Source organism: Passer montanus, unplaced genomic scaffold (genome assembly GCF_014805655.1).
Source record: "Passer montanus isolate IOZ18808 unplaced genomic scaffold, ASM1480565v1 scaffold157, whole genome shotgun sequence".
NCBI classification, from domain to species: Eukaryota; Metazoa; Chordata; class Aves; order Passeriformes; family Passeridae; genus Passer; species Passer montanus.
Window position 1 is genome coordinate 255,836 of NW_024362827.1, and position 25,474 is coordinate 281,309.

Here is a 25,474-nt window from a genome sequence, read left to right on the forward strand (position 1 = left end):
AGCGCGGGATGGGGGAGCAGCGGGCGGCGTCCGAGCTCCCCCTTTGGCTTCCCCTGATTAAATACGTCATTTCATGGCCGTTCTCTCTTTTTGGAGTGTTTTTTCCCGTCCCCCGCGGGGGTGCGCAGAGGCCGCGCAGAGAGGTCGGCGGCCGCGCTCGGAGAGACTACAAATTCCATGAGGCTTTGCGGCAAAACAGACTACAACTCCCGGCGTCCCGCCGCTGGCCGGGAAAACGAACTGCATGAAAATGTAAATAAACTACACCTCCCAGCGTGCTTCGCGAGCTGGGTGCGCCCGGCCTCCTCCCCCTTTGCCCTGCGGCGCGCCGACAAACGTTCCGCGCACACGCAGCGCGGCCGGTGGAGGCGCTTCCCCTCGGGAGAAGGCGGCGGCCGCGGGGGTCGGGGAGGCGGGAGGGGCGGGGGGTGGGGGGGATTCGGGAGGAGAGGAAATCCTCGGGGAGGTTCCTCCCCGGACGGCGGCAGCCTGGCCGGGCCCGAGAGCTGCCCGCGGTGGGGAGGGGATAGCGGGGCGGACCCGGAGGACATGGAGGGCGAGGAGGCCCCGTCATGGCGGGGTCCCGGCGGCGCCGTGCGGGAGCTCTGCCGCTCCTTCGGCCACTACAACCGGCACCTGGCGCGGCTGCAGCACAACCTGCGAGAGACCAAGAGGTTCTTCCGCGACGTCAAGTTCTCCCAGGGACATCCCTTCGCCTCGGCGCCTGCCGGTGACGGCCCCCGCCCCGCCTGGGATGGGGATGGGGGTCCCGGGGACGGCGGTGAGAGAGGGACGGGCTGTGAGGGTGAGGGGTCTGGGGGGGAAAGGGGAAAGCTCTGCGGGGTCTCTGGGGGCCTGTGAGGGAGTGAGGTGTGCAGCTTGAGGGAGCTGTCATGGGGTCACAGGGCTGGGGTGCGCGGAGGGCGGCAGGGGCTCTGTGGGGTGAAGGGAGGCGGGCACGGGGTGCTTGAGGGTGGGTGTGAGGGAAATCTTCTCGCAGAGGGTGCTGGGCACTGCCCAGGGAATGGGCACAGCTCCGGGAGCGTCGGGACAGCGCTGCGGGGATGCTCGGGGTGGGATTTTGGGGTGTGTGTGTGCAGGGCCAGGGATTTTGGGGTGTGTGTGCAGGGCCAGGGATTTTGGGGTGTCTGTGCCCGCCATCCCTGGGGGTCCTGCCGTGGATTTGTGATGGGGACCCCCCAGGAGAGAGGAGAGGAAAGGGGCTGGGAACCACCTGGAAGGGGGTGGGATGAGGGGCCGGCACTGCCTGTCTGTCCCGGAATTCCCTGTGGGAATTGCGGCCCCAGCGGGGGCTCCGTGCTCGTCTGCTGCTGTTGACAAACAGAGCCGAGGGTGGCACCTCTGCTGCCAGGGGCAGCGCTTGCTGTTCCCATGAGACTGCCTCGTGAGAGGGGCTCCGTGTGACGTGGCACGTCCATAAAGGTCTTCTTCATTCATCCCCAAAAGCCTCCTGAGTCATCTCTCGTGGCCTCTGCTCCGGGATTCCTGTCCGGAATTCCTGTCCGGAATTCCTGTCCTGGATTCTTGTCCGGGATTTTGGACCTGCTCACCTTGCACTCCAAATCCTGGTTTCATGCTCAAAGCCTTGAGTTTTTCTGTGTGTATATATAAAAAAATAATAATTGGTTTTGGGCTGATTTGGGGTTGATTTTCCCCTCGTGGGACTGTGGAGTTGTGGCTGGAAAGGTTTTGGGAGCAGCTCAGGATTTTGGGGAGTGGCTGCTGCCCCTCTCACCAGGCTGGCTGGGGAGGGAGATTTTGGGAAGGGGCAGGGCCAGGTGAGCCTGTGATGTTTGGAATTTGGGATTGTTGTGCCTGGAGAAGAGGAGGATTTGGGGTGACCTGAGGAGAAAAGACGGAATGTTTCCAGTATTTCCAAGGGATGGAATGCCAGCACACAGGGAATGGCACTGCCAGAGGGCAGGGAGAGATGGGATTTTGGGAATAAATCCTTCCCTGGGACAGTGGGGAGGGGCTGGGATGGAATTCCCAGAGGAGCTGTGGCTGCTCCATCCCTGGGAGAGTCCCAGGCCAGGTTGGAGAGTGGATAAAATGGAAAAAATAGGAAAAAATTGATCAAATGGCAGCCTGGGACAGTGGGAGGTGTCCCTGCCCATGGCACTGGATGATCCCTCCCATCCCAACCCATTCCATGATCCCCTGGATGGGATATTGGGAGTAAATCCTTCCCTGGAATTCCCAGGAATCCCTGGCTGCCCCTGGATCCCTGCGAGTGTCCAAGGTTGGGTAGTGGATAAAAAATAGATTAAAAATGGAAGAAATATATAAAATAAATAAATATAGATAAAAACACAGCCCAAATGTGGCTAAAATGTGGCTAAAATGTGGCTAAAATATGGATAAAAATGTGATTAACTGCAATCTGGGACAGTGGGAGGTGTCCCTGCCCATGGCATTGGATGATCCCTTCCCACCCACCCCATTCCAGCATTCCCTGGGCTGCTTTGGATGGGATATTGGGAATAAATCCCTCCCTGGGAGGGGCTGGGATGGAATTCCCAGGGAATTTATGGCTGCCCCATCCCTGGGAGCCCCCAGAGCCAGGCTGGGCATGGCTGGGATCAAACCAGGATGGTGGAAATCCTCCTTTTTCCCCTGGGGAGGTTTTTAGGTGTCAGGAAATTTAAGGAGCTCAATTTTCCTTGGCTTTTCCCCAAAATCTGCCCTTCAGGTGGTACCAGAGTAGAGGAATTTCCCCCAAGGGCTCGTGCAGGGTCGGTTTTGTGCAGCACAGGGGGAGCTGGGGGGAAAATCAGCCTGGAAAATAAAGGTGGATGTCGTGGAAGGCAAACCAACGTGCAGGGTTTGCTCTTGGGGCAGCTGCAGGATGGATTGTGACAGCACAGGGGGGGAAATTCCCTTTGGATCAGCTCCCAACCACAGACAGGGCTGAGTATCTGCTGAGTATCTGCTGAGTAGGGGCCCCTGAACCCCCCAGTGAGCTCAAGGAGACAATAAATCCTTTTATTTCCCATTTTCCCTGCTTGGAGGGTGACACAGCTCCCCTCACTCCAAGGTTTTGCTGCTCTGAGGTTACTCCCAGGTTACTCCTGGTAGCAGAGCTGAGCTGGATCCAGGGGCAGCCACTGTTTGTGAGGGAGGGGAAAGTTGTGTTTGCTCTGCCTGCCTTTCCCAGGCAGTCAGCAAAATCCTGGCTCTGCCCCACAGCTCCCTCCCCTCGCTCCAGGCAGGCTGGGGATTTGGGGATCCTTTCATTGCAGCCCAAAAATCCCCCCAAAAAATCCCTGGGGTGCAGCAGCTGAACTGGAATTACTGAATTCCCCCAAAAAATCACTGGGGTGCAGCAGCTGAACTGGAATTACTGAAATTCCCCCAAAAAATCACTGGGGTGCAGCAGCTGAACTGGAATTACTGAATTCCCCCAAAAAATCACTGGGGTGCAGCAGCTGAACTGGAAATATTGAATTCCCAAAAAAAAAAAATCCCTGGGGTGCAGCAGCTGAACTGGAATTATTGAATTCCCAAATAAAAATCCCTGGGGTGCAGCAGCTGAACAGGAATTGCAGAATTTCCCCCCAAAAATCCCTGGGGTGCAGCAGCTGAACTGGAATTATTGAAGGATTATTTGTGAGGATGTACAAATAGAATCCTGGGATGGTGTTCCAGGAATTGTCTTTTGGGAATTTGGGAATTTCCTCCAATCCTCAGGCTTTTGGGTTCTTGGGGAGGTTTAAAAGCAAAAGCTGAGTTAAGGATTTGCAGCATAAAATGGGTAAAGGTATGGAAAAAAAAATCAAATTGTTTTCTGCTCATTTGGAGTTGTTTTCTTTGTGCCTGTAACGATTGGAACAATCTGACCTGGAAACCTGAGGGTTTGGAGGTTTCTTTTGCCTTTTTTTAGGAAATGTTTTTGGAAATCCTCAGAGTTTTGGGCAGCAACTGGGAGTTCCCTTAATGGTGTGTGCTGGGGCTCAGCTTCCAGAAATAAATGTATTTTTTAGGGAGTTATCCAGAGGGTTTGGAGGTGTTTTTGTGCTGATCTCTGCTGGCTCTGAGGGGTTTATCCTGTTCAGATGTGAGCTCTGCTGCTATCACCGTGATCCCCTGAGGATCAGGGCTCCTTTTGGGGGTAAAAAGTTGAATTTAAGAGCAGTGGAGAGGTGGTTGGGATGGGATTTGTGTCATAACTCCTCAGGCTGATGAAAGGATTTCCCAGGGAGCTTCAGAGGATGGAATTTGGCTCTGCAGCCTTTGGAGCTGCTGAAATCAGAATTAATTGGGTTTTTTTTTCTCCTGGAATCAACACTTCTGTGCTGATATGGAAGTAAAAGTGGGTTTATTTAGAATTCCAGGCTGGTTTGGGTTGGGAAGGACCTTAAACCCCATCCAGTCCCACACATTCCAGGTGCTCCACGCTGGTTTTGGACACCTCAGTTGATACAAATGCATTGAGATTAAATCTCGTGGTGGTCAAAGCCTGCTGGAAGTCACAACCAGCAGCTCAGGAATGGCCAGAATCCTTGGAAAAACCCTCAATATTGGCAAAAACAGGGTCTGGAAAACGGAATAAAGGCAAGTGAGACCATCAAAGTGCAGGAAAGGGGATGAATGAATGCTTGGAGCTTCCACAGATCCCATAAATCCGAGCTGAGGTTGTTCTGCCGAGCTTTGAGTGGATTTGGAGAGGAGTCCTGGTGAGAGCAGCCCTTGTTCCAGGACAGGCCTCCTTTCATTCATCCGGGAATTCATGGGATGTGTGCCCCGGGGCTGGTCACACGGCCAGGGATGGGCTGGGGGAGCTGGGGTGGCCTGGGGGAGCTGGGGTGGGCTGGGGGAGCTGGGATGATGGAGCTGGGGGAGCTGGGATGGGGCTGGGGGAGCTGGGATGGGGCTGGGATGGGAGCTGGGATGGGGCTGGGGGGAACTGGGATGGGGCTGGGGGAGCTGGGATGGGCTGGGGGAGCTGGGATGGGGCTGGGATGGAGCAGGGATGGAATCGGGATGGAGCCAGGATGGAGCTCCAGCCCTTGGCACTGCCCAGGAATGTGGCTGCATCCCTCAAAAGTGGGAAGTTCTGATCCCACTTTTTGTTGAGTCCCTTCCATCCTGGATCCGTGTCCGTGCTGACCACGGGGTGTGGAATCACAGGGAAGGTGTTTTAACCTCAGATCCTGGGGGAAGAATGGATTGGGAAAGGTCTTTTAACCTCAGATCGTGCAGAAAAGATGGATTTGGGAGGACCTTGGGAAAAGTGTTCTAACCCTAAATCCTGGTGAAGAGAATGGATTTGGGAGGGCCTTGGGAAAGGTGTTCTAACCCTAAATCCTGGTGAAGAGAATGGATTTGGGAGGGCCTTGGGAAAGGTGTTCTAACCCTAAATCCTGGTGAAGAGAATGGATTTGGGAGGACCTTGGGAAAGGTGTTTTAACCTCAGATCCTGGAGGAAAGATGGATGTGGCAGGACTTCGGAGATGTTTCCCAATAGCCAAAGGAGCTCCAAGAAAGCTGGAAAGGGAAATTTTCATCTGGATAAGAGGAATGAGGGAAGGTTTAGATGGGATATAGGAAAATTCCTCTCTGTGAGGGTGGGGAGGGGCTGGGATGGAATTCCCAGAGAATCCATGGCTGTTCCATCCCTGGGAGTGTCCAAAGCCAGGCTGGAGCAGCCTGGGCTACTGAAGGGGTCCCTGAATGGCAGAGGATCAGCTTTAAGGTCCAAACCATCCCAGGGTTCTCCATCCATATCAATAATCCTTCAATAATTTCATTTAAACTGCTGTATCCCTGTGATTTTTCGGAGATATTTTTGCTGGATTTAAGGATCCACCAATTCTGGGCCTTCCTGGAGGGAGGAGAGGGAGCTCTGCTGCCTCTTTTGCCTCCAGAAGCCTCAGCAGAGAAAGGCTCTGCCTCTGCAGCCCTCCCTGAATTGCTTTTTTCATGCTCCAGAGCCTGAATCCCAGGAGGAGCTCCAAGCAATGTCCCCAGATCAAAGCCATCCTGCAGATGAAGGCTCAGATGTGCAATTTGTGGGATTTTCCCCGATCTTTATCTTTTGTGAGCTCCTGGTCAGCTTCCAGCCCTCTGGTCACTTGATGTGGCTCTTGAAAGGCTTGTTTGGAAAACAATCCCGAAAATCACATTTCAAGGAGAGATTTCTCCCTTCAACCATTCCCAAACTCAGGGTTTGGGCATTTTTGCAGCATAAAATAGAAAAATAATTTGTTTTCTGTTCATTTGGGCTGTTTTCTTTGTGATTGGAACAATCTGACCTGGAAACCTGAGGGTTTGGAGGTTTCTTTTGCCTTTTTTTAGGAATTTTTTTTTTAAAATCCCCAGAGTTTTGGGCAGCAGCTGGGGGTTCCCTTAATGGTGTGTGCTGGGGCTCAGCTTCCAGAAATAAATGTATTTTTTAGGGAGCTATCCAGAATTGGGGATCTCTGGGGCAGTGGTGCAGTGCTGAACCACAAAAAGGGTTTTTCCTTAGTTTTGGGGTGGAAAAGCTCCTCCAAAATCCTATTTCCAGATGGAAGATTTGAGGGAAGGCAAACCTTGGGCAGGGTTTTAAAGGAGCTTTAAACCAATCTGAGATTACACAAAGTGCTCCCAATTTGGCTGATTTTAATTAAACTGGAGTGATTAAGCTGTCAGAGTGAGGAGAGGGATGTGTTGTAGGATCTTTTTAATGGGGTTTGGAGTGTGAGTAGGATCCTCGTGGAGGATCTTGTTTTCCTGACAATTTGGGCTGCCAGAACATGACTCATGAAAAAAAAAAAAAAAAAAATTTTAACAGCAATTTTTAAACAGGATTTTTAACCCTGTTAAATCCCTTCCAGCATCAGAGCAATCCTGGTGCTTTGTACCTCTCAAATTGGGCATTTTTTAGGGACTGGTGGCTCCATTTCCCATTTAATTTCATTCCTGGGCCGTGTGCCCTGGGATTTTTGTGTTCCTGCTGAGGGATTTGTTGTGTTTTTGGGGCTGTCAGAGTCATTCTGCTGCTGTGCACGAGGGTAATGCTGAATTTAGCTCTTGCCAAAGCTGCATTTAGGACTTGTTAAAAAAGAAAACACGAGCTAAACTCAGCCCCGAGCCTGAATTGGCACAGCCAGGTGATGTTTGTGGGGTGGGAGAGGGGTTTGTGGGGTGGGAGGAAGGTTTGTAGGGTGGGAGAGGGGTTTGTGGGGTGTGAGGGCTGTTTGTGGGGTGTGAGCAACAATTGTTGGGTGTGAGGGAGGTTTGTGGTTCTGAGGGCCATTTGTGGGGTCTGAGGACAGTTTGTGGGTTCTGAGTGACATTTGTAGTGTGTGAGGGCCGTTTGTGGGCTCTGAGGGAGGTTTGTGGAGTGTGAGGGAAGTGTGTGGGCTCTGCGGGCCATTTGTGGGGTCAGGGAGATTTGTGGGGTGTCAGGGAAGCTTGTGTGATCTGGGAGAAGTTTGTGGACTCTGAGGGCCATTTTTGGGGTCTGAGTGATGTTTGTAGGGTGTGAGGGCGGTTTGTGGGCTCTGAGGGCCGTTTGTGGGCTCTGAGGGAGGTTTGTGGTTCTGAGGGAGGTTTGTGGGCTCTGAGGGCAGTTTGTGGGCTCTGAGGGAGGTTTGTGGTTCTGAGGGAGGTTTGTGGGCTCTGAGGGCGGTTTGTGGGCTCTGAGGGCGGTTTGTGGGCTCTGAGGGCGGTTTGTGGGCTCTGAGGGCGGTTTGTGGGCTCTGAGGGAGGTTTGTGGGCTCTGAGGGCAGTTTGTGGGCTCTGAAGGAACTTTGCGGGGTTTGAGGCTGTTCCAGAACCTTCTGGCTGTCAGCAAAGTGCCTTCCCAGGGGCTCATCCCTTCCTTGCTGGAATTCTGTGGTCCTATAACAATAATAATTTTTTTCCTGCCATGGCACAGCAGGAGCTCCCCCATCCAGGAGCCGCTCTGGGCGTTCCCCGGGCTGTGGGGCTGCAGTGTCCCATTTTTAGGGCCAAGCCCTGAGCCCTGTCCCCGTTTCAGGCCCCAGCCCCGTCTCGTTCCCGCGGCACGAGGAGGAGCAGCTGCAGCGCTCGGTGAGCTGGCGGCCATGCCTGCTGATCCTGGGCCAGAACTGCCGCGCCAAGGGCCGCCTGCTGAACACGCTGCTGGGCCAGGAGCTGCTGCCCACCCCTGGGGCTGCCACCCAGGAGCTGCTGCCCACCCCCGGGGCTGCCACTGCCACCCAGGAGCTGCTGCCCACCCCTGGGGCTGCCACCCAGGAGCTGCTGCCCAGCCCTGAGGCTGCCACTGCAGAGCCGCTGCCCACCCCAAGGACTGGTACTGAGGAGCTGCTGCCCACCTCTGGGACTGGTACCAAGGAACTGCTGCCTGGTGCTGGCACCACAGAGCTGCTGCCCACCCCTGGCACTGGCACCAAGGAGCTGCTGCCTGCTGCTGGGGCTGTCACCGAGGAACTGCTGCCCACCCCTGGGGCTGTCACCAAGGATCTGCTGCCTGGGGCTGGCACTGCAGAGCTGCTGCCCACCCCCGGGGCTGGCACAGGCACTGAGGAGCTGCTGCCCACCCCTGGGACTGGCACGGAGGAGCTGCTGCCCACCCCTGGGACTGACACTGAGGAGCGCTGCCGGCGCCGCCGGGTGCGCTTCACGCACGGGGCGCGGCCGCGGCTGAGCCTGGCGCTGCCCGGGCAGTACGAGCTGGTGCAGGCGCTGGTGGCACACAGCGGGCACTGGGACACCATCCCCGAGCAGGACCTGCAGGTGCCCGGGGACGCCGAGGATCCCGCGCAGAGGGTGGCAGAGCTGGAGGTGGTGCTGCCCTGCGCGCTGCTCAAGGTGAGGGTGGCACCGTGCCTGGCACTGCCGCGGTGCCTGGGGAGCTTGGGGTGGCACTACCACTGTCCCTGGTCTGTGGGGAGCTTGGGGTGGCACTGCCACTGTCCCTGGTCTGTGGGGAGCTTGGGGTGGCACTGCCACTGTCCCAGTCACATGGAGGGTGACATTTACAGCCCTAATAAATTAATTCCCTAATTGTCCCTGCCTGGTCCATGGGGAGTTTGGGGTGGCACTGCCACTGTCCTGTTCAGTAAATTCCCCTGCTGGCTCTTTCCTGGGACACTCGTCCTAAGTTTTGTCCTAAAACTGCAAGTATTTGGTCCAAAATAAGGAGTTTGGAGTTAGGGATCAGCCTTGCAGTGAGACTCCAGATCTGCTTTGAAGAATTCCTGTTTTTTGCTGTGAGCGACTCCCAGGGCATTTTTCCATGGAAAAAGCCTCTCCAAACCTCCTCCTTTTCTCTTTTTCCCAGGAGGTGGACATCGTGGTGGCTCCATGCCGAGGCTTCCAGTCAGCTGAGGCCACCCTGGCCGAGTTTGTGAACCAGGTGCTGCCCGTTGTCACCTTCGCCATCAGCGAGCCCCAGCTGTCCCCGTCGGACCAGGCGGAACTTCGGGAAATCAAACAAAAATTCTCCCTCCCCATCTTCTTCCTGCGGATCCCCGAGGCCAGCAGCGAGCTGAGCTCTCCCAAAAACCCCCCCAAGGACAAATCCCCGCTGCAGCTGCAGCTGCTGGATCTGGAATACCTGAGCCCCTCCAGCCCCTGCGGCTGCGGCGTTCCCGGCTCCTCCATGCTGGTGGAGCAGCTGGAGAAGCTGCGGCTGCTGAGCTCCTTCTCCAGGCAGGTGCTGCAGCAGCACCTGGTGGAGGCAGCCACGAGGCTGAGCGAGGTTCACGGGCGCTGCCTCAACATCTTCATCAACCAGGCCTTCGACATGCAGCGGGACCTGCAGATCACCCCGAAGAGGCTGGAGTACACGCGCAGGAAGGAGAACGAGCTCTACGAGTCGCTGATGGGCATCGCCAACCGCAAGCAGGAGGAGATGAAGGAGATGATCGTGGACACCCTGGGCAGCATGAAGGAGGAGCTGCTGGAGGATGCTGCCAGCATGGAGTTCCGAGGTGGGAGCCAGATGGAGGGTTTGGGGTGGTGGCACGGAGGGAGTTGGGAAGAAACGCAAAATTGGCGCAGGAGTTTGGTGGGATTCCAGCCTGCAGTTCCCGGATGGTCACAGAGCCCTAAACACAAATCAAAATCTGGGATCAGGCAGATCCTGCCCACAATAATTCCATTAATTCAGTGAGGCTCCAACCTGCAATTCCTGAATGGTCACAGAGCCCCAAACATGGATGAAAATCAGGGGTCAAGCAGATCCTGATCATGATAACTCCATTAATTTAGTGAGACTCCAACCTGCAGTTCCTGGATGGTCACAGAGCCCTAAACACAAATCAAAATCTGGGATCAGGCAGATCCTGACCATGATAATTCCAGGAATTCAGTGAGACTCCAACCTGCAATTCCTGGGTGGTCCCAGAATGCTGAACATTAATCAAAATCTGGGATCAGGCAGATCATGACCACAATGATTGATGGATTCAGTGACACTCCAACTTGCAATTCCCAGATGGTCACAGAGCCCTAAACGCAAATCAAAATCTGGGATCAGGCAGATCCTGACCATGATAACTCCATTAATTCAGTGAGACTCCAATCGGCAATTCCCGGGTGGTCCCAGAACCCCAAACACGGATGAAAATCAGGGAGCAGGCAGATCCTGACCGTGATAATTCCAGGAATTCAGTGAAACTCCAACCTGCAATTCCTAGGTGGTCCCAGAATGCTGAACATTAATCAAAATCTGGGATCAGGCAGATCATGACCACAATGATTGATGGATTCAGTGACACTCCAACTTGCAATTCCCAGATGGTCACAGAGCCCTAAACGCAAATCAAAATCTGGGATCAGGCAGATCCTGACCACAATAATTCCATTAATTCAGTGAGACTCCAACCTGCAGTTCCTGGATGGTCACAGAGCCCCAAACACGGATGAAAATCAGGGTCAGGCAATATCCATTTTTTGGGTAGGATCTGTTGGATGAGGTGATAATAATCTTGGATAAAATAATTAATAATCTTGTATAAAGTAATTAATAATCTTTGATTAAATAATTATAATAACATTGGATAAAATAATGATAATAATATTGGATAAAATAATGATAGTCTTGGATAAAATGATAATAATGAATAAAATGGTTATAATCATAGATAAAAGAATGGTGATCATATTGCATAAAAGAATGGTGATAATATTGGATAAAATAATAGTAATATCGGATAAAATGGTAACAACCTTGAATAAAATGATAACAACCTTGAATGAAATGATAACAAACTTGAATAAAATCATCATCATAATCTTGGAGAAAATCATCATAATCTTGGAGAAAATCATCATAATCTTGGAGAAAATGATAATGAATCTTGGATAAAATGATAATGAATCTTGGATAAAATAATTATAATTGTGGATAAAATAATAATTAATACTCTTGGAAAAAATGATCATAATCTTGTCTAAAGCAATAATAATGCAATTCTGTCATCTTTGGGAAGAACATTATTTTAAAACAACATAAGGATCAGCGTGTGCACCCCTCAGGACTGTTCTCCCAACAACCCCAGGTCTCCAGGATGGTTTTTCCTCCCTTTCCCTGCAGACATCATCATTCCCGAGAGCGGCGAGCCCGTCAGCTCCAAGGACATCAAGCGCTGCATCCAGCAGATCCAGGAGCTGATCATCTCCAGGCTGAACCAGGCCGTGGCCAACAAACTGATCAGCTCCGTGGATTACCTGAGGGAGAGCTTCGTGGGCACCCTGGAGCGCTGCCTCAAGAGCCTGGAGGAGTCCTGGGAGGGCTCCGTGCACCCGCCCCGGGGGCTGGAGAAACCCCGGGAGGGCTCCGTGCACATCACCAGCAACTATCTCAAACAGGTGGGACTGGGGTTTGGAACTGCCGTGGGACTGAGTTTGGGTAAAATGGTCAATTTATGGCCATGAGGTAACACAGTAAATGAATTAGCTCATAACCCTTTGTAAAATAATCGAATTATGGCCATAAAACAGCTAAAATCTCTGGGGAAACCCTGGGAGGGCTCCATGCACATCACCAGCAACTATCTTAGACGGGTGGGGATTGGGGTGTGGAACTGAATTTGGGTGAAATGGTCAATTTATGACCATTAGATAACACAGTAAATCAGTTATCTCCCAAATCTGTATAAAATAATCAAATTATGACCATAAAACACACGTGAGATAGTGCAGTAAATCAATTATCTCCAAAATTTGTATAAATAATGGAATTACAGCCATGAAACACACATGAAATAACACAGTAAATTAATTAGCTCATAAACCTGTATAAAATAATCAAATTATGGCCATAAAACACACATGAGATAACACAGTAAATTAATTAGCTCATAAACCTGTATAAAATAATCAAATTATGGCCATAAAACACACATGAGATAACACAGTAAATCAATTATCTCATAAACATGTATAAAGTAATCAAATTACAGCCTAGAACCACCCATGGAATAATACAATAAATCAATGTGAAATAACACAATAAATCAATTCTCTCATAAACCTGTATAAAATAACCAGATTACAGCCTAAAACCACCCATGAAACAACAGAATAAATCAATTAACCAGGTGATTCATGGAATATCCCAATTTTTTCCATTTTCCCAGGCTCTGGCAAAGCTCGTGGCTGGCAGAATTCCCATTTTTCCCTCTTTTCCCTGCTTTTCCAGATCCTGAATGCAGCCTATCACGTGGAGGTCACTTTCCACTCGGGCTCAACGGTGACCAGGATGTTGTGGGAACAGATCAAACAGGTGGGGATGCTTGGAAAAGGGGATTTTGGAGCAAAAAATCCTCTCAGCTCCTCCCAAAATTCACTCTGGGAGTTTATTCCTGGGGATTTCCATGCCTGGAAGTGCCCATGGATGGAGATTGGAGCAGCCTGAGGTGGTGGAATGGGATAAAATTTAAAATTTTTTCCAGTCCAAACCATTCTGGGAATTCCAGGATTCTCATTCCACAACATTGGTGGAAAAATCAGGGAAAGCTGTTCCCAAATTGGTGGAATTTCCAGGGAGGCAGCTTTTTCCTGAGCCCAGGTGTGGAAATTCCAGGTGTTGGAATCAGCACTTCCTGTAATTAGTGGGTAATTAAATTGCTGTGCCTCACCCTTCATTAGAAACCACAGAATTCCAGAGTGGATCCCTGTCCCAGGAAGGGAGGGAGGAGGAGGAATCTGGAGTTTGTTCCCACTCTGAGCTGGGATTGTTTGAGGAAAAGTTTTGTTCTTGCTCATCCAGCCGAGGAGGGAATGAAGTTCCAGCTCAGAGCAGGAATTTCAGGAGGAAATTCAGGTTGGATTTAGGAAAAAGCTTTTTACTGGAAGAGTGATGAAGTTCTGGAATGGGAGGTGGTGGAGTCACCATCCCTGGATGTGTTCAAAAAAAGATTGGATATGGCACTGGGTGCCTTGTATTGGGAGCTGATTTTTGGGATTGGTGCCTTGGATTTGGGGTTGATTCCAGGGATTGGTGCCTTGGATTGGGGCTGATTTTTTGGGATTTGTGCCTTGCACTTGGGGCTGATTGCAGGAATTTTTGCCTTGGATTGGGGCTGATTTTTGGGATTGGTGACTTGGATTGGGGCTGATTGCAGAGATTGGTGCCTTGATTTGGGGCTTATTCCAGGGATTTGTGCCTTGGATTGGGGCTAATTTTTGGGACTGGGGCCTTGAATTTGGGGCTGATTGCAGAGATTGGTGCCTTGCACTGGGGGCTGATTGCAGGAATTTTTGCCTTGGGTGAAGGGCTGATTTTTGGGATTGGGGCCTTGGATTGGGGGCTGATTTTTGGGATTTGTGCCTTGGATTGGGGGCTGATTCTAGGGATTCATGCCTTGGATTGGGGCTGATTTTTCAGATTTTTGCCTTGGACTGGGGGCTGATTGCAGGAATTTTTGCCTTGGATTGAGGCCTGATTTTTGGGATTGGGAGCTGATTTTTGGTATTGGTGCCATGGATTGGGGGCTAATTTTTGGGATTTGTGCCTTGGATTGGTGCTGATTGCAGAGACTGGTGCCTTGATTTGGGGCTCATTCCAGGGATTGGTGCCATGGATTGGGGGCTGTTTTTTGGGATTGGTGCCATGGATTGGGGGCCGATTTTTGGGCTTTAATTGAGGCGTTAGGGCTGGTTTGACCTGGATGATCCCGAAGCTCTCTTCCAGCCTGGTGATTCCCTGATTTTCCCAGATAATCCAGCGGATCACGTGGGTCAGCCCCCCGGCCATCACCAGCGACTGGAAGAGGAAGGTGGCCCAGGACGCCATCGAGAGCCTGAGCGCCTCCAAGCTGGCCAAGAGCATCTGCAGCCAGTTCCGCACGCGCCTCAACAGCTCCCACGAGGCCTTCGCCGCCTCCCTGCGCCAGGTCAGGGAGCGGCCCGGGGCTGGGCTGGGGGGATGAGGGGTTTGAACTGCAGAAACAGCAAAAAACTGCCCTGGAGTGTGGGGGTGGGGATGGGAATGTGGGGTTTGAACTGCAGAAACAGCAAAAAACTGCCCTGGAGTGTGGGGATGGGGGGGATGAGGGGTTTGAAATGCAGAAACACCAAAAAACTGCCCTGGAGTGCCGGGATGGGGATGGGAATGAGGGGTTTGAAATGCAGAAACAGCAAAATAGGGGGGTTTGAACTGCAAAAACTGCCCTGGAGCTCGGGGCTGGGGGGAATGAGGGGTTTGAACTGCAGAAAACCAAAAAACTGCCCTGGAGCTCGGAGATAGGGGGGAAATGAGGGGTTTGAACTGCAGAAACTGCCCTGGAGCTCGGGGATGGGGAAGGAATGTGGGGTTTGAACTGCTAAAACACCAAAAAACTGGCCAGGAGCTCAGGGATGGGGATGGGGATGGGAATGTGGGGTTTGAACTGCAGAAACTGCCCTGGAGCTAGGTGATGGGGAGGGAATGAGGGGTTTGAACTGCAAAAACACCAAAAAACTGCCCTGGAGCTCAGGGCTGGGGGTGGGAACTGAAGTTTTAACTGCAAAAGCAGCAATTTGTGCTCAAATCTATATGTATCTCTAAGTCTATATATCTATCTGAACCTATATATATTTATCTCAACATATATATATATATATTTAGATATATATATATTTAGATGTATTTAGATATATATTTATATATATATATATATAGATATATATATCTCAGAAAAAAAAGTGTATCTATTGAAATCTATCTGTATATCTAAATCTCCGTGTCCCTATCTAAACCTCCCTCTATCCCTGTGCACAAATGGTGTTTCTGAGCTCTCTGGGCCATGTGGGGCTGTGTCCCTGCAGCTGGAGGACGGCCACTCGGGCCGGCTGGAGAGGACCGAGGACCTGTGGCTGCGCGTCAGGAAGGAGCACGCGCCGCGCCTGGCCCGGCTCTCCCTGGAGAGCAGGTCCCTGCAGGACGTGCTGCTGCACGGTCAGCTGCTCTGGGAGGGGGGCACTGCTGGGAGTGGTGCTGTGGGAGTGGGGACCTGCTGGGAATGGGGACACTGCTGGGAGGGGACACTGCTGGGAATGGTGCTGTGGGAGTGGGGACCTGCTGGGAATGGGGCTGCGGGTGGGGGGGCCTGCTGGGAATGGGGACACTGCTGGGAATGATCACTGCTGGGAATGGGGACCTGCTGGGAGTGGGGACCTGCTGGGAATGGGACACTGCTGGGAGGGGACAGTGCTGGGAATGGGGTCACTGCTGGGAAGGGTTTCCTGCTCCCCCTCCTCCACAGGCAGCAGCAGAGGGGAGGGAGTTTGGATCTTCACTCCATTTTCCAGCCAGGTTTCAACTGGCATCTCACAGCTGGAAATGTGCAGGAGGGAAAAAACATGGATTGGTGCTGATTTTTGGGATTTTTGTCCTGGATTGGGGGCTGATTTTTGGGATTGGTGCCCCAGATTGGGGGCCGATTTTTGGGATTTGTGCCCTGAATTAGGGCCGATTTTTGGGATTTGTGCCGTGGATTTGGGCTGATTTTTGGGATTTGTCACCTTGGACTGGGGCTGATTTTTGGGATTGGTGCCCCAGATTGGGGGCCGATGCCCTGCTGGGAATGGGACACTGCTGGGAATGGGGACCTGCTGGGAATGGGGACACTGCTGGGAATGGGTCACTGCTGGGAATGATCACTGCTGGGAATGGGGACCTGCTGGGAGGGGAACCTACTGGGAATGGGATCCTGCTGGAATAGGATCCTGCTGGGAATGGGACCCTGCTGGGAGTGGGGACCCTGCTGGGAGTGGGGGCCTGCTGGGAATGATCACTGCTGGGAGTGGGGACCTGCTGGGAGTGGGGACCTGCTGGGAATGGGACACTGCTGGGAGGGGACAGTGCTGGGAATGGGGTCACTGCTGGGAAGGGTTTCCTGCTCCCCCTCCTCCACAGGCAGCAGCAGAGGGGAGGGAGTTTGGATCTTCACTCCATTTTCCAGCCAGGTTTCAACTGGCATCTCACAGCTGGGAATGTGCAGGAGGGAAAAAACATGGATTGGTGCTGATTTTTGGGATTTTTGTCCTGGATTGGGGGCTGATTTTTGGGATTGGTGCCCCAGATTGGGGGCCGATTTTTGGGATTTGTGCCCTGAATTAGGGCCGATTTTTGGGATTTGTGCCGTGGATTTGGGCTGATTTTTGGGATTTGTCACCTTGGATTGGGGCTGATTTTTGGGATTGGTGCCTTGCAGGGAAGCCCAAGCTGGGCAGGGAGCTGGGCCGAGGCCAGTACGGGGTGGTGTACCTGTGTGACAGCTGGGGGGGACACTTCCCCTGCGCCCTCAAATCCGTGGTGCCTCCGGATGAGAAGCATTGGAACGACCTGGCACTGGAATTCCACTACATGAGGTCTGTGTGCTGAGTGCATTCCACAGGGATCTGGTTGGTTTCCCAGGGTTATTCAGGCTGGAAAAGCCCCCAGCCTGTGGCTGATGTCCCCTTTGTCACCCAACCCAGAGCTCAGAGTGCCACACCCAGCTTTGCTGCAGGAATCTGGGATTGGAGCTCCTGGAATGCTCAGCCAGGGATGCTCCTTCCTGCCTTGATCTGATTCCCTGCTGCCTGTACTGTCCAAACTCAGAGGAAATTCCAGTTTACAGACCATAATAACCAGCAATTCTCCTCCCCTGATTCCTGGTGGTGAATCCCCTCTTTTCCCACTCCTTGTCCTGCCTGAACCCCCAAAAATCTGCAGTGCAGAGAGCAGCTGGTTTGCAGTAAACAGCTGCAGGCACAGCCAGCTGAGAGAAGAATGGGGTTTTTTGTGACTCTTAACCTTTAAAAAGGCTTTTTTCTTGAGTTTAATTGGCTCAGACAGCTGAGGATTGTGCTGCTCTGAGCTGTGCTGGGAATTTTTGCTAAATCTGCAGCTCTGGGGCTTCTTCCCTGGGCCTGGGCTAGAGACTGGGGACAAAAATGACCCAAATTTTGTGTGCTGAATCTGCTCCAGGTCCCTGCAGGGACTCAGGGGCCAAAAATTATCCCAATTTTTAATGCTGAATCTGCTCCAAGTCCCTGCAAGACCTCAGGGGGCAAAAATTATCCCAATTTTTTGTGCTGAACATTCTGCAGGTCCCTGCAGGAACTCTGGGGCTTCTTCCCTTGGCCTGGGCTGGAGAACAGGGCCAAAAATGACCCAAATTTTGTGTGCTGAACCTTCTGCAGAGATTTTGGAGCTTTTTCCCTTGGCCTGGGCTGGAGAACAGGGCCAAAAATGACCCAAAATTCCTGTGCTGAATCTGCGCCAGGATCCCTGCAGGGGCTCAGGGGCCAAAAATGACCCAAATTTTGTGTGCTCAACCTTCTGCAGAGACTCTGGGGCTTCTCCCCTTGGCCTGGGCTGGAGGCTGGGATGGACATGACCCCAGTTTTGTGTGCTGACCCCGCTGCAGGTCCCTGCAGTCCCACGAGAGGCTGGTGCACCTGCACGGCTCCGTGATAGATTACGGCTATGGAGGAGGCTCCAGCATTGCTGTGCTGCTCATCATGGAGAGGCTGCACAGGGACCTCTACACGGGGCTGAAGGTGCCAGATCCTCTTATTCAGTATTTGTTTTATTTTTATTTTATCCCTGGAAGTGCCGGGACAGAGCTTGGAGCAACCTGGTTTAGTGGGAATAGTCCCTGCCCATGGGATGAGTTGTAATCTCCTTTCCAACCCAAAACTGATTCTCTAATTAAAAATTCCCTATTAATCCATAAAACAAAGCTAGAATTACTCAATTTTAGTAAGGAAGAGCAGGCCAAAGTAATTTTTAGGCATAAAATCTGAGTTTTTCCCCTCAGACTTAGTGGGAATAGTCCCTGCCCATGGGATGAATTTTAATCCCCTTTCCAACCCAAAACTGATTCTCTAATTAAAAATTCCCCATTAATCTTTAAAACAAAGCTGGAATTGCTTCATTTTAGTAATGAAGAGCAGGCCAAAGTAACTTTTAGGCACAAAATCTGAGATTTTCCTCTCAGACTAAACCTGGTTTAGTGGGAAGCGTTCTTGCCCATGGGATGAGTTTTAATCTCTCTTCCAAATCAAAACTGATTCTCTAATTAAAAATTCCCTATTAATCCATAAAACAAAGCTAGAATTACTCAATTTTAGTAAGGAAGAGCAGGCCAAAGTAATTTTTAGGCATAAAATCTGAGTTTTTCCCCTCAGACTAAAGCTGGTTTAGTGGGAAGTGTCCCCCTGCCCTTGGGATGAATTTTAATCTCTTTCCCAATCCAAAACTGATTCTCTAATTAAAAATTCCCTATTAATCCATAAAACAAAGCTAGAATTACTCAATTTTAGTAAGGAAGAGCAGGCCAAAGTAATTTTTAGGCATAAAATCTGAGTTTTTCCCCTCAGACTAAAGCTGGTTTAGTGGGAAGTGTCCCCCTGCCCTTGGGATGAATTTTAATCTCTTTCCCAATCCAAAACTGATTCTCTAATTAAAAATTCCCTATTAATCCATAAAACAAAGCTAGAATTACTCATTTTTAGTAAGGAAGAGCAGGCCAAAGCAACTTCTAGGCATAAAATCTGAGTTTTTCCCCTCAGGATAAACCTGGTTTAGAGGGAAGTGTCCCCCTGCCCTTGGGATGAGTTTTAATCTCTCTTCCAAATCAAAACTGATTCTCTAATTAAAAATTCCCCAATAATCTGGGGAATAAAGCTAGAATTACTCAATTTTAGCAAAGAAGAACAGGCCAAAGTAACTTTTAGGTATAAAATTTGGGTTTTTCCCCTCAGACTAAACCTGGTTTAGTGGGAATAGTCCCTGCCCATGGGATGAATTTTAATCTCCTTTCCAACCCAAAACTGATTCTCTAATTAAAAATTCCCCAATAATCTGTAAAACAAAGCTGGAATCGCTGAATTTCGGTAAAGAAGAGCAGGCCAAGGTAACTTTTAGGACTAAAATCCACGTTTTTCCCCTCAGGCTGGGCTGGAGCTGGAGCCACGGCTGCAGATTGCGTTGGACGTGGTGGAAGGGATCCGGTACCTGCACAGCCAGGGCTTGGTGCACAGGGATATCAAACTCAAAAACGTCCTGGTGAGGAAAATCCCTGCCTCTGCCTCACCCCAGAGCCTTTCTCATGGGAAAAAACAAGCTGGAAGTGAGGCAATAAATTTCTCCACGTGGGATATTTTAAGCTGTGCTGGTGTCAGCCACAGGGAGGTTCTGCTGCCTCCTTTCCTGGCTGGAATTGTGGGGCAAAGGGAGCAGGAGCCCCTCACACAGGGCAGCATTTAATGCTGGCCAGGGGTTTATATTTATTTTATTATGTACAAAATCATTTATTATGTACAAAATCATTTATTTTATTATGTACAAAATAAGTTATTTTATTATGTGCAAAATCAAGGCCCCTGGCTGGGTGATAATTGGCATTGACTCCATGATTCACAGAAGGCTGATCAATAATAATCTTCATTAAGAAACCCATTGCTTTTGTAGACAAAAATGTAGTTAGGATACAGCTGGACCTCACTGGTCCTCCAATCCAAGCACCATCACCACTGGCTAATTAAAAAACCACACTTTGGTAAAATCTCCATTTTACACATTTTACATGTTCGCAACAACAGGTGCAGCAAGTTAAAATAAGAATTGTTTCTCATTCTTTTCTCTGATCTGCTGAACCTTCTGCAGAGATTTTGGGCTTCTTCCCTTGGCCTGGGCTGGAGAACAGGGCCAAAAATGACCCAAATTTTGTGTACTGAACCTTCTGCAGAGATTGTGGGGCTTTTCCCCTTGGCCTGGGCTGGAGGACAGGGCCAAAAATGACCCAAATATTCTCTGCTGAATATTCTGCCAGTCCCTGCAGGGGCTCAGGGGCCAAAAATGACCCAAATTTTGTGTGCTCAACCTTCTGCAGAGGAAGGACAATGCCTGGGACAGTTGTGTGTTGCTCTCTGTGAGCTGCTGCCCCAGAACACATCTCAAGCTGTTTATTTTCCAGCATCAGTCTCATTTCATGGTTATGACAATAACCAGAAAAAAAATGTATTAAATTTTTTCACCAAACCAGCACAGTATCAAAAATCAATATTTTATGTGAGAAATGGAGTCCTCACCTGCCTGCCTGTGGCTCTTTCCCCAGCTGGACAAAAAGAACAGGGCCAAAATCACAGATCTGGGGTTCTGCAAGCCCGAGGCGATGATGTCTGGCAGCATCGTGGGCACCCCCATCCACATGGCTCCCGAGCTCTTCACAGGTAGGATCCCCCTGGTCCCTGCCCTGCCTGGAATTCTGGACCAATTCCTTGGAATCCATCTCTCAGCTGCTCCTGAGAGCATTCCAGCCCCAGGCAATTCCCTGCTTTCCATGCCTGCCCTGGATTTTTCCTGTGGTTTAAGTGCCACTCTTGGCAGAGGATAATGGGGTTGGTCAGCTCTGCTGAGGTAATTAACACCCTTGCAATTAGGTAAATTATCACTAGGAGGAAGCTGGAAATCCTTGGCTTTCATAGGGAAATACCGCAGGAAGGATTCCCTGGAAGGAATTCCCAAGCTGTTCCTACCTTGGAGTGAGTTTGGACTCTGGGAATTCTGGCAGCTGCTCCGAGGGTTTTTCCTGAGTTTTGGAGTTCAAATCCCACTTATCCCAATCCTTTTGGTCTGCCAGAGCTGCTCCTGCTTGGATAAGATTGGGATCCACTGGCAGCATCTGTGTTGGTGTGGATTTAGGGGATATCTGGGATATTTCTGGGATATGGGGCTGATGTTTGGCTCTGACACAGCTGAGCCTCACAGGTGTTGCTGTTAAAAACACACCTGAGCTCAGTTTGGAATTCCTTCTAGCTTAAATTTATAAATCCAGGGAATTGGAACAGCTTAACCTTGATCCCAGCTCCTGCTGCCTTCCTGGCTTTCACCAAGTGAAATTGAGGTTTGAAATTGAGGTTTGAACGTGGGGAAGTGGGAGCCTGGAACCACTCTCAGCCTGCCCAGCTCCCAGTGATTTCCCCTGCTGATCCCACGTGTTTTTCCCCAGGGAAGTACGACAATTCCGTGGATGTTTATGCCTTTGGGATCCTGTTCTGGTACCTCTGCTCGGGCCATGTGAAGTTACCTGAGGCTTTTGAGAGGTGTGCCAGCAAGGATCACCTGTGGAACAACGTCAGGAGAGGTACCTGGCCTTGCCTCAGCTCTCAGACCCCTGGGGGGTGGGAAAATCCTGTTTTATCCTGGTGGTGGGGAGGTGAAAGGTAAAAATCCCAGAATCCCTGAAGCTGGAAAAGATTTCTGGGATGGAGTCCAAGCAATCCCTCCCTGGGATGGAATTCCCAGAGGAGCTGTGGCTGCTCCATCCCTGGGAGTGTCCCAGGCCAGGCTGGACAGTGGATAAAGTGAATAAAATGGGTAAAATAGAACAAAAATGATTAAATGGCAGCCTGGGATGGTGGGAGGTGTCCCTGCCCCTGGGATTGGGTGGTCCCTTCTAACCCAAACCATTCCAGCATTCCATAAAAAATCCCAATTTCAGGACTCCTGACTCATTCCCAGTTTGTAAAATCCCAGATTATCTGTGCCTGCCCCATCTCTAGAAGTGTTTTAGGCCAGGCTGAACAGTGGATAAAAAGGATAAAAAGGATAAAATGGGTAAAATGGCAGCCTGGGACAGTGGGGGGGGTCCCTGCCCCTGGCCCTGGGTGATCCCTTCCCACCCAACCCATTCCAGCATTCCCTGGGCTGCTTTGGATGGGATATTGGGAATAAATCCCTCCCTGGGAGGGGCTGGGATGGAATTCCCAGAGAATCCCTGGCTGCCCCTGGATCCCTGGGAGTGCCCCAGGCCAGGTTGGAGCAGTGGGGTAGTGAAAAGTGTGGAGCTGATGATTCCTTCCAGCCCAAACTATTCCAGGATTCCCCGTGCTGCTTTGGATGGGGTATTGGGAATAAATCCTTCCCTGGAACTGCCAGAGAATCCCTGGCTGCCCCTGGATCCCTGGCAGTGTCCCAGGCTGGAGCAGCCTGGGATGGGGGAAGGTCCCTGCCCATGGAATGGGATGAGCTCAAGGTCCCTCCCAGCCCAGCCCAGCCCAGTGTTCAGTCCATTCTTCCATGGACTTGGCCACCCTCTGGAAGTGTCCACCAGTGCCCTGCTGGAATGTGCCCCTTTCCCAGGAGCTCCAGACCCCACCCAACCCCTCCACCTGCTTTCCCTGGAAATTCCTGGCATTCCTGGTGATGCCCTGTGCCATCCACTCCCTCCACCTGCTTTCCCTGGAAATTCCTGGCATTCCTGGTGATCCTGGAGTCAGGATCCTGGTGATCCTGGTTGGTGATCTCAACCCCTCCACCGGTTTTCCTTGGATGTGAGTGCCAGGCAGGGCTTTCTCTGGAAATTCCTGGCATTCCTGGGATTCCTGTGCCACCCAACCCCTCCAAGTGCTTTCCCTGGAAATTCCTGGCATTCCTGGTGATCCCAGTGTGCCACCCAACCCCTCCAAGTGCTTTCCTTGGATGTGAGTGCCAGGCAGGGCTTTCCTTGGAAATTCCTGGTGATCCCCTGTGCCATCCAACCCCTCCATGTGCTTTCCTTGGATGTGGGCAGGGCTTACCCTGGAAATTCCTGGTGATCCCAGTGTGCTACTCAACCCCTCCACCTGCTTTCCTTGGATGGATGTGAGCATGGCAGGGCTTTCCCTGGAAATTCCTGGCATTCCTGGTGATGCCCTGTGCCATCCACTCCCTCCACCTGCTTTCCCTGTAAATTCCTGGCATTCCTGGTGATCCCAGTGTGCCACTCAACTCCTCCACCTGCTTTCCCTGGAAATTCCTGGTGATCCCAGTGTGCCACCCAACCCCTCCAAGTGCTTTCCTTGGATGTGGGCAGGGCTTTCCCTGGAAATTCCTGGCATTCCTGGTGATCCCCTGTGCCATCCAACCCCTCCACCTGCTTTCCCTGGAAATTCCTGGTGATCCCCTGTGCCATCCAACCCCTCCACCTGCTTTCCCTGGAAATTCCTGGCATTCCTGGTGATCCCAGTGTGCCAGCCAGCCCCTCCGCCTGCTTTCCCTGGCAGTTCCTGGCATTCCTGGTGATCCCAGTGTGCTACTCAACCCCTCCACCTGCTTTCCTTGGATGGATGTGAGCATGGCAGGGCTTTCCCTGGAAATTCCTGGCATTCCTGGTGAATCCCTGTGCCAGCCAACCCCTCCACCTGCTTTCCCTGGAAATTCCTGGCATTCCTGGTGATCCCAGTGTGCCACTCAACTCCTCCACCTGCTTTCCCTGGAAATTCCTGGCATTCCTGGTGATCCCAGTGTGCCACTCAACTCCTCCACCTGCTTTCCCTGGAAATTCCTGGCATTCCTGGTGATCCCAGTGTGCCACTCAACTCCTCCACCTGCTTTCCCTGGAAATTCCTGGCATTCCTGGTGATCCCAGTGTGCCACTCAACTCCTCCACCTGCTTTCCCTGGAAATTCCTGGCATTCCTGGTGATCCCAGTGTGCCACTCAACTCCTCCACCTGCTTTCCCTGGAAATTCCTGGCATTCCTGGTGAATCCCTGTGCCAGCCAACCCCTCCACCTGCTTTCCCTGGCAGTTCCTGGCATTCCTGGTGCTCCCCTGTGCCAGCCAGCCCCTCCGCCTGCTTTCCCTGGCAGTTCCCGGCATTCCCGGTGACCCCGCTGCGTTTGCAGGGGTGCGGCCGGAGCGGCTCGCGGTGTTTGACGAGGAATGCTGGCAGCTGATGGAAGCCTGCTGGGCCGGGGACTCCTCCCAGCGGCCTCTCCTGGGAATCGTGCAGCCCATGCTCCAGGGAATCATGGACAGGCTCTGCCGCGCCGCCTCCCAGCATCCCAGCAAGGGCCTGGATGACTCCACCTGAGCGGGAGCGGCGGCACGATTCGGGAATGGCGGCAGGATTCGGGAATTGCGGCGGGATTTGGGGAAGTCCAGCCCCGTCTCTGCCGTGGAGCTGCGAGGCAGCCCCGAGGGGGGACAGGGAGGAGCCCAGGGGGTGACAGCTCCATCCCCATCCCTGGGATCCTATGGAATTGTGGGACAGAGGGTGACAGCTTCATCCCCATCCCAGTCTGTGATCCCGATGGAATTGTGTGGGACAGGGGGTGACGGCTCCATCCCCATCCCTGGGATCCCGATGGAATTGTGTGGGACAGGGGGTGACGGCTCCATCCCCATCCCTGGGATCCTATGGAATTGTGTGGGACAGAGGGGTGACAGCTCCATCCCCATCCCACCCTGTTATCCCTATGGAATTGTGTGGGACAGGGGGTGATGGCTCCATCCCCATCCCTGGGATCCCGATGGAATTCTGTGGGACAGAGGGGTGATAGCTCTGTCCCAATCCCTGTCCTCCCTATGGAATTGTTTGGGACATGGTGGGGCTCAGGGGGTGACAGCTCCATCCCAGTCCCAGTCTGTTATCCCTAAGGAATTGTTTGGGACGTGGTGGGGCTCCGAGGGGGCTCAGGAGGTGACAGCTCCATCCCCATCCCTGGGATCCTATGGAATTGTGTGGGACAGGGGGTGACGGCTCCATCCCCATCCCTGGGATCCTATGGAATTGTGTGGGACAGGGGGTGACGGCTCCATCCCCATCCCTGGGATCCTATGGAATTGTGTGGGACAGGGGGTGACGGCTCCATCCCCATCCCTGGGATCCTATGGAATTGTGTGGGACAGGGGGTGACGGCTCCATCCCCATCCCTGGGATCCTATGGAATTGTGTGGGACAGGGGGTGACGGCTCCATCCCCATCCCTGGGATCCTATGGAATTGTGTGGGACAGGGGGTGACGGCTCCATCCCCATCCCTGTGATCCCGATGGAATTCTGTGGGACAGGGGGGTGACAGCTCCATCCCAGTCCCAGCCTGTTCTCCCTGTGGAATTCTGTGGGACACAGTGGGGCTCAGGGGGTGACAGCTCCATCCCAATCCCGGTTATCCCTATGGAATTGTTTGGGACAGGGAGGAGCCGAGGGGGTGACAGCTCCATCCCAATCCCTGGTCTCCCTATGGAATTGTTTGGGACATGGTAGGGCTCAGGGGGTGACAGCTCCATCCCAATC

The 25,474-nt window shown here is 52.0% G+C and overlaps 1 protein-coding gene across 5 annotated transcripts; it reads left to right on the plus strand.

Annotated features, from left to right (window-relative positions):
* The first annotated feature begins 350 nt into the window (after positions 1 to 350).
* Positions 351 to 25,177, plus strand: DSTYK (dual serine/threonine and tyrosine protein kinase). Of its 5 annotated transcripts, XR_005626804.1 has the most exons (14): positions 351 to 805; positions 7,988 to 8,802; positions 9,275 to 9,926; positions 11,534 to 11,808; positions 12,641 to 12,724; positions 14,160 to 14,336; positions 15,250 to 15,379; positions 16,638 to 16,794; positions 17,838 to 17,970; positions 19,367 to 19,480; positions 20,532 to 20,646; positions 21,426 to 21,560; positions 24,047 to 24,511; positions 24,880 to 25,176. XR_005626804.1 is itself a non-coding variant. In XM_039702543.1 (13 exons), exons 1-13 carry the CDS (start codon positions 550 to 552, stop codon positions 24,268 to 24,270), a joined length of 3,267 nt encoding a protein of 1,088 aa, XP_039558477.1. In that variant the 5' UTR covers positions 351 to 549; the 3' UTR covers positions 24,271 to 25,177. The 5 variants fall into 5 exon arrangements, 4 of the variants coding, with proteins under 4 accessions (XP_039558477.1, XP_039558480.1, XP_039558479.1 ...); XM_039702543.1 differs by having other exon boundaries at positions 24,047 to 25,177; XM_039702546.1 differs by having other exon boundaries at positions 352 to 805; positions 24,083 to 25,175.
* Positions 25,178 to 25,474: the final 297 nt, after the last annotated feature.